This window comes from Myxocyprinus asiaticus, chromosome 1 (assembly GCF_019703515.2).
Source record: "Myxocyprinus asiaticus isolate MX2 ecotype Aquarium Trade chromosome 1, UBuf_Myxa_2, whole genome shotgun sequence".
Lineage (NCBI taxonomy): Eukaryota > Metazoa > Chordata > Actinopteri > Cypriniformes > Catostomidae > Myxocyprinus > Myxocyprinus asiaticus.
In genome coordinates this window covers 62,778,587-62,787,560 of record NC_059344.1, presented here as the reverse complement: position 1 = coordinate 62,787,560, position 8,974 = coordinate 62,778,587, and the positions used below count along the sequence as shown (strand labels likewise).

General features: G+C 40.3%; 1 protein-coding gene across 1 annotated transcript in view; it reads right to left on the bottom strand.

Moving 5' to 3' along the window:
* Window positions 1–931: 931 nt before the first annotated feature.
* Window positions 932–8,974, bottom strand: part of LOC127447331 (polycystic kidney disease protein 1-like 2) — a 33,551-nt gene continuing 25,508 nt past the window's right edge. The window contains exons 19-21 of the mRNA XM_051709147.1: window positions 7,845–8,061; window positions 2,113–2,197; window positions 932–2,005 (exon numbers count right to left, since the gene is read on the bottom strand). Coding sequence (XP_051565107.1) covers window positions 1,959–2,005; window positions 2,113–2,197; window positions 7,845–8,061 — 349 coding nt within the window. The 3' untranslated portion in view covers window positions 932–1,958. The remainder of the gene's footprint in view (window positions 2,006–2,112; window positions 2,198–7,844; window positions 8,062–8,974) is intronic.

Here is an 8,974-nt window from a genome sequence, read left to right as displayed (position 1 = left end):
CCCAACCTTGCAAATGACAAGCGCATCAGCATAACAGTTATTACAGCACTATATTCAGCTTATACACTATATACACATTATATTCAGTGTGATTCCTTTGAGATTTTTTTTGTGCCCAAGACTGCATTTACACAGAATCTGACAGTGAAACTCCCAAGATCAAGATATCTTTGACACCAACAAGGCACTTTCTAAATACACCTCTGAGGCATCAGGGACTGAGACATGATTAATTTTTTTTTACATTAAAGAGTGATGGATGTGCAACACCCACATCTTTAATGTCTCTATCCAACACAAAGTGATAGTTTGAATCAAGCAAGCCCTGAGATTTGGTGAGGCAATCACAATCTAGATGGTGAGTGGTCTGGACAGCTCCAACTGCTCCGTTCTGGATTGTACACTTCATCTTCTCCTCCTGAGACAGATGCAGGGTGTCCGCTGCCTGTGAGCATCCCCATGGGAACTCACCTCTGTGAAGTATAAACACACAGATAGCGGGCCAGGCGTACAGAGTGTACTATCTGCATGTGACTGCCAACATATCTGGCCTAAAGCAGGGCACAGAGGGAGGTCACAGCGAGGGCTGCATGTGTCTGGGATGGGTGGATGTATGAGGGCTGAGGGAGGAAGTGACACACCTTTCTAATAATAGTGGAAGGTGGGTGTTTTAACCGTGACGGCAGCACCATTAGCTACAACATTAAATCAGTTTTTCTACTGCAAGTATTTTGTTCCTGTTCCACCGACTCATTTTTAATATACAATATATACTCATTTTTAATATACAATATACAGTGTGTGTGTGTGTGTATATATATATATATATATATATATATATATATATATATATATATATATATATATATATAAAATACTACTACAAATATAAAATAACATTTTAAGATAAAAATTACTATTTGAACAAAAATAAATCAGGCACAAAGCGATTACGTGTACTCATACAGTATTATTGTATGCTGTATGTATACATATATAGTCTTGTTTTTAAAGTACATAAAGTGTATTTTAATTGCATACTTTAGACAATTTATTTTGCTTTCTCAGTTTTTGTTCAGTTTACTAATGATTGGAATTCCATTTAATGTCAAGTATATTTTGACTGATACACTGAGAGGCACATTTAAATGAGTTATTTATTTAAGGTATGCCACAATACATTTTGTGCTATTTAAAGTACAAAAGTGAAAATACAGGGGTTTGTCTAGCATGTTATATATAAATATTTCCTGATGTTTTACACAGGTGAAAAAATAAGTTACTGGCTTATTTCCTAAATGCAACATTCAAAATTGACACTGACCTATTACCACTTTTAGTATCCTCAGATGATGCCGAATTGCTTTATTATTACAGCTCAACAATAACTGCAGACACACAACAGTACTATTTAGCAAGCAGATGAACATTTTAGTACTATGAGAATCTGCTCTTCTAATAATTTAAATATAAAATGTCATGTCTAGAATGATACTGACCAACAAAATCTAGCTCTATTTACATATTCTTTGCATTTGATGTTTGCATGCTTTCAGGCATTCATTTTTAAAGTAACATCTTGGGATAACAATGGACAGTTTTGTTGTTTACAAGTATTGCCATAATATGCATAGGATTAAAGTGATCAGTTTTTGTGATTTCATCAGTTTTTCTTTCCTCAATTACTAAATCCATATAAACTTGATGAGAAATTTAATCCATAGGACACTGTTATTATAACCGTATAGACTGAATCACTTAAAAAATAAATACATTTAGCTACATTCAAAGCTTTGTACAATTTTAGTAATATAGAGTAAAGTCTGTCTACACAGATTTGGAAATGGATCTTAACTGCAAGATACAGTGAAAAACCAATTATTCACATTGATGTGAAAATGGCCCACCCACTGTTCCCAACACCAACATCATCTGTTTTTGAATCAGATGAAATGTAATCAGGATACTGATCTCCCAGAGTATTCCTCACATTTTTCCTTTTGCTCTGTAAAATTGCAATAAACATTGGTGAGACACTGGCTATGTTTGGTGAGACTGTTCTGAGACTGGAAGTGGCAAAGTTATTTTGTGTTTTGGTGTGCAAGTTCTCACCCTGCAGGAGTAGTTCCACTTCCTCGTTGTCCTCTACAGCTACTGGCCTGAGGATCATGGCGAAGAAAATTGCCACAAATATCACCTGTCATACACAACAACAAGTAGAAAAGAAAAATCACAAATAAGATCTCTTTAATATCCCAGTTGTTTGGCCTAAACAGTAATGAGAATAAATTGAGAACAAAATGAAATAGTTCACCCAAAATAAAAGAATAATTCTGCTGTCATTTTCTCACCCTTATGTCATTCCAAACCCACCTGACATTCTTTCTTCCATTTTTTTTTTTTTTTTTTTTTTTTTGTGTATAACTTTTCATTCGAGCACTTTTAATCCAATTCAAATTCAAGTCAAATTTAGCACATCACGTTCGGTGACATAACATGCAAGAACCAATGCCGTTTCGTGATATTGACATCAAACTTGACGCAACACATCTTGACAAGTCAATTTTGAATATGCATATGCAGAATGCACAGAGGAGATTTGAGAGCTACAAAGAGTTCAAAGCTTTCATATGACTCTGTTGTTATTATTCTTGGGGATTTTAACAAAGCGAACCTCACACGTGAACTGCCCAAATACAAACAGCACATTACATGCTCAACCAGAGACAGAAATATACTGGGTCACTGCTACCCAACAATAAAGGATGAATATCGCTCTGTTCCAAGAGCAGCTTTGGGACTATTTGATCACTGTCTGGTTCATCTTCTTCCAACCTACAGACAGAAATTAAAATCTGCTAAGCCTGTAGTAAGGACTGTAAAGATATGGGCCGACGAAGCAAAGCTGGAACTACAAGCCTGCTTTGACTGCACTGATTGGAGTGTTTTTGAGGCTGCAGCCACAGACCTGGAAGATCTCACAGATACTGTTACATCATATATCAGTTTCTGTGAGGATATGTGAATTCCTACTAGGACTTATTTAACATTTAACAATGACAAACCGTGCTTTACAGCGGAACTCAGGCAGCTTCGTCAGGCCAAAGAGGATGCTTACAGGGTTGGGGATAAAGTCTTGTACAATCAGGCCAGGAACACACTGAATAAGGGAATCAGAATGGCTAAAAGAAGATACTCTGAGAAGCTGAAAAACAAGTTTTCAGCTAACGACCCTGCATCAGTGTGGAGTGGCATGAAACAACTTATGAATTATAGGACTCCTACCCCCAACCCTGTGGTGGACCAACAACTGGCTGATGACCTGAATATGTTCTACAGTAGATTTGAAAGGCCCAATCTCACACCCCACTCCCACTCTGACCTTCACTTCACACAAACACCAACACTTCCTGCAACCCCCGATCTCCGCCCTCCTGCTACTCAAACTGCACTTAAGATCTGTGAAGATGATGTGAGCCGCGTCTTTCGAAAACAAAGGATAAGGAAAGCACAGTGCCCAGATGGCGTTTCACCTGCATGTCTTAGATCCTGTGCTAACCAGCTGGCCCCCATCTTCACACAGATCTTCAATAGATCACTGGAGCAGTGTGAAGTCCCATGCTGCTTTAAACGTTCCACTATCATCCCCATCCCAAAGAAGCCAAAAATCACAGGACTTAATGACTACAGACCTGTCGCCCTGACGTCTGTGGTCATGAAGTCATTTGAGAGACTGGTGTTGGCCTGAAGGACATCACTGGACCCTTTCTAGATCCCCTTCAATTTGCTTATCGATCTGTGGATGATGCAGTCAACATGGGATTGCATCATATCCTGCAACATCTGGACAGACCAGGGATATATGCAAGGATCCTTTTTGTGGTCTTCAGTTTGGCATTCAACACCACCATCCCAGCTATTCTCCGGACTAAATTACACCAACTCTCTGTTCCCATGTCTATCTGTCAGTGGATTACCAGTTTTCTGACAGACAGGCTTGTGAGACAGGGGAAATTCACTTCCAGCACCTGTACAGTCAGCACTGGTGCCCCCCAGGGATGTGTGCTCTCCCACTACTCTTCTCCCTCTACACCAACGACTGCATCACCAAGGACCCCTCTGTCAAGCTCCTGAAGTTTGCAGACAACACCACTGTCATCGGCCTCATCCGAGATGACGATGAGTCTGCATACAGAAGGGAGGTTAAACAGCTGGCTGTCTGGTGCAGTCAAAACAATCTTGAGCTGAACACGCTCAAAACGGTGGAAATGATTGTGAACCCCCCAACACTGTCCCCCCTCACCATTCTAAACAGCACTGTGGCAGCAGTGGAGTCATTCAGGTTCCTGGGCACTACCATCTCACAGGACCTGAAGTGGGAGACCCACATTGACTCCATTGTGAAAAAGGCCCAGCAGAGGTTGTACTTCCTTCGCCAGCTGAGGAAATTCAACCTGCCACAGGCGCTGCTGATACAGTTCTACTCAGCAGTCATTGAGTCTGTCCTCTGCACTTCAATAACTGTCTGGTTTGGTTCAGCTACGAAATCAGACATCAGAAGACTACAAAGGACAGTTCGGACTGCTGAGAGGATTATTGGTTGCCCCCTGCCCCCCCTTCAAGAACTATACACTTCCAGAATGAGGAAAAAGGCTGGAAAAATCACTCTGGACCCCACTCACCCTGCCCGCTACCTTTTTGAACTGTTGCCTTCTGGCCGACGCTTCAGAGCTCTGAGCACCAGAACCGTCAGGCACAGGAACAGTTTTCTCACCCAGGCTATCCATCTCATGAACAGTTAAAACTGCCCCATTGAGCAATGATTAATGTGCAATACACAGTTTAGTCTTTTTATATTATCCAACACATCCTACCTCTTCTGCCATTACATTCCCTTGCACTCTACATAACCGATTTGTATTTAGATTTGCACTACGTATGTGTATATGTATGTACACTATATTGCCAAAAGTATTCGCTCATCTGCCTTTAGACGCATATGAACTTAAGTGACATCCCATTCTTAATCCATAGGGTTTAATATCAGATTGCCAGATGGAGAAGCGTGAATCGTCACTCCAGAGAACACGTCTCCACTGCTCTAGAGTCCAGTGGCGGCGTGCTTTACACCACTGCATCCGACGCTTTGCATTGTACTTGGTGATGTATGGCTTGGATGCAGCTGCTCGGCCATGGAAGCCCATTCCATGAAGCTCTCTACGCACTGTTCTTGAGCTAATTTTAAGGCCACATGAACTTTGGAGGTCTGTAGCGATTGACTCTGCAGAAAGTTGGCGACCTCTGCGCACTATGCGCCTCAGCATCCGCTGACCCCGCTCTGTCATTTTACATGGACTACCACTTCGTGGCTGAGTTGCTGTCATTCCCAATCGCTTCCACTTTGTTATAATACCACTGACAGTTGACTGTGGAATATTTAGTAGTGAGGAAATTTCAAAACTGGACTTGTTGCACAGGTGGCATCCTATCACAGTACCACGCTGGAATTCACTGAGCTCCTGAGAGCGGCCCATTCTTTCACAAATGTTTGTAGAAGCAGTCTGCATGCCTAGGTGCTTCATTTTATACACCTGTGGTCATGGAAGTGATTGGAACACCTGAATTCAATTATTTGGATGGGTGAGCGAATACTTTTGGCAATATAGTGTATATGTACGTATATACAGTGCATCCGGAAAGTATTCACAGCGCTTCACTTTTTCCACATTTTGTTATGTTACAGCCTTATTCCAAAATGGATTAAATTCATTATTTTCCTCAAAATTCTACAAACAATACCCCATAATGACAACGTGAAAGAAGTTTGTTTGAAATCTTTGCAAATGTATTAAAAATAAAAAACGAATAAAATCACATGTACATAAGTATTCACAGCCTTTGCTCAATACTTTGTTGAAGCACCTTTGGCACCAATTACAGCCTCAAGTCTTTTTGAGTATGTTGCTACAAGCTTGGCACACCTATTTTTAGGCAGTTTCTCCCATTCTTCTTTGCAGGACCTCTAAAGCTCCATCAGGTTGGATGGGGAGCGTCGGTGCACAGCCATTTTCAGATCTCTCCAGAGATGTTCAGTCAGGTTCAAGTCTGGGCTCTGGCTGGGCCACTCAAGGACATTCACAGAGTTGTCCCGGAGCCACTCCTTTGTTATCTTGGCTGTGTGCTTAGGGTCGTTGTCCTGTTGGAAGATGAACCTTCGCCCCAGTCTGAGGTCCAGAGCGCTCTGGAGCAGGTTTTCATCAAGGATGTCTCTGTACATTGCTGCATTCATCTTTCCCTCGATCCTGACTAGTCTCCCAGTTCCTGCAGCTGAAAAACATCCCCACAGCATGATGCTGCCACCACCATGCTTCACTGTAGGGATGGTATTGGCCAGGTGATGAGCGGTGCCTGGTTTCCTCCAGACATGACGCTTGCCATTCAGGCCAAAGAGTTCAATCTTTGTTTCTCATGGTCTGAGAGTCCTTCAGGTGCCTTTTGGCAAACTCCAGGCGGGCTGTCATGTGCCTTTTACTGAGGAGTGGCTTCCGACTGGCCACTCTACCATACAGACCTGATTGGTGGAGTGCTGCAGAGATGGTTGTTCTTCTGGAAGTTTCTCCTCTCTCCACAGAGAAACGCTGGAGCTCTGTCAGAGTGACCATCGGGTTCTTGGTCACCTCCCTGACTAAGGCCCTTCTCCCCTGATCGCTCAGTTTGGCCAGGCGGCCAGCTCTAGGAAGAGTCCTGGTGGTTCCAAACTTCTTCCATTTACGGATGATGGAGGCCACTGTGCTCACTGGGACCTTCAATGCAGCAGAAATTTTTCTGTACCATTCCCCAGATCTGTGCCTCTATACAATCCTGTCTGTGAGGTCTACAGACAATTCCTTGGACTTCATGGCTTGGTTTGTGCTCTGACATGCACTGTTAACTGTGGGACCTTATATAGACAGGTGTGTGCCTTTCCAAATCATGTCCAATCAACTGAATTTACCACAGGTGGACTCCAATCAAGTTGTAGAAACATCTCAAGGATGATCAGTGGAAACAGGATGCACCTGAGCTCAATTTTGAGTGTCAAGGCAAAGGCTGTGAATACTTATGTACATGTGATTTTTTTTTTCATTTTTTATTTTTAATAAATTTGCAAAGATTCAAACAAACTTCTTTCACGTTGTCATTATGGGGTATTGTTTGTAGAATTTTGAGGAAAATAATGAATTTAATCAATTTTGGAATGAGGCTGTAACATAACAAAATGTGGAAAAAGTGAAGTGCTGTGAATACTTTCTGGATGCACTGTATATTCATGTATGTGTATATGTAGGTATGTGTAAGTGTGTGTATATATACATGTATGTATGTATGTATGTGTATATATATATATATATATATATATTTGTCTAATATGTATTCTATATATACTTTTTTCTTTTCAATGTTCATATATTTTTTATTCAATTTTAATTATTTTTTAAAAGTCTTGTTGCTGTTTTTGTATTGTTGTACACTGGAAGCTCCTGTCACCAAGACAAATTCCTTGTATGTGTAAGCATACTTGGCAATAAAGCTCAATCTGATTTTTATGTACCTCATGATACCTTCAAAGTGTTTGTTTTTTTGTTGTCCTTTGTGGGGCTTGACAGCCCAAAAAATAACAGAACATGTGTGAACATTCTTCACATTTCCTTCTGAGTTCCATAAAAGAAAGAAAGCCATGCAGATTTGAAACAACATGAGAAAATGATAGAGAATTTTCATTTATGGGTGAACAAACTCTTTAAGTCTCCTGCTATTCTGATTTTCCTCTTGTGAAATAGACCCTAGTAATGGCTGTTTCTTACCTTAAGAGGCTGCATGATGAAGATGCTCTGGATGAGTGACAGTGTAAGGGTGATCACCCACTGGATGGATGACTCCCTGCCATATTGGAAACCATACAGCAGAGTGAAGAAAGTGGAGACCCCACTCATGGCAAAGAGTAGGAACCAACCAACAAACAGGAACCACCAGGGCAACCACCAACCTTGCTTCTTCTTCTGGACCTGCACAACTGGAGTGCTGGACCAAATATACACAACCAAAAAACATTAGCTTCTTTGTCAGCAAAGTCACAGATATTTTAGAACAGACCTCTACCTTTTAAATTGTTCAAAGAACTTTCAAGTTTAAAAGCAGCAAGCCAGTTTATGCAAAATTTGTTCATATGAATTAGGAAAATGGGTTACAAACAGATAAAAAGGTTGGAAGAAAATATCAAAAGTGTGAGGTAATATCATTGAGGAATATGGAAGATTAAGACAGAAAAATAACTTCTCTTGCACTCAAAATTTTTTTTAGCCTATTTTTAAGATTTACGCATTTCAATTTCATAACTGAATTATGTAATGTTTAACTAAATTAAATTAATACAACTTAAATGTGTATATATATATATATATATATATATATATATATATATATATATATATATATATACATACACACACACACACACACACACACACACACACACATACACTGTCGGCCAAAAGTTTGGAATAATGTACAGATTTTGCTCTTATGGAAAGAAATTGGTACTTTTATTCACCAAAGTGGCATTCAACTGATCACAATGTCTAGTCAGGACATTAATAATGTAAAAAATTACTATTACAATTCGAAAACAAATGTTCAGAACTTCGTAAACTACTTCAAAGTGTTCTCATCAAAAAATCCTCCATGTGCAGCAATGACAGCTTTGCAGATCTTTGGCATTCTAGCTGTCAGATTGTCCAGATACTCAGGTGACATTTCACCCCACACTTCCTGTAGCACTTGCCATAGATGTGGCTGTCTTGTCGGGCACTTCTCACGCACCTTACAGTCTAGCTGATCCCACAAAAGCTCAATGGGCTCAATTAAGATCCATAACACTCTTTTCCAATTATCTGTTGTCCAATGTCTGTGTTTCTTTGCCCACTCTAACCTTTTC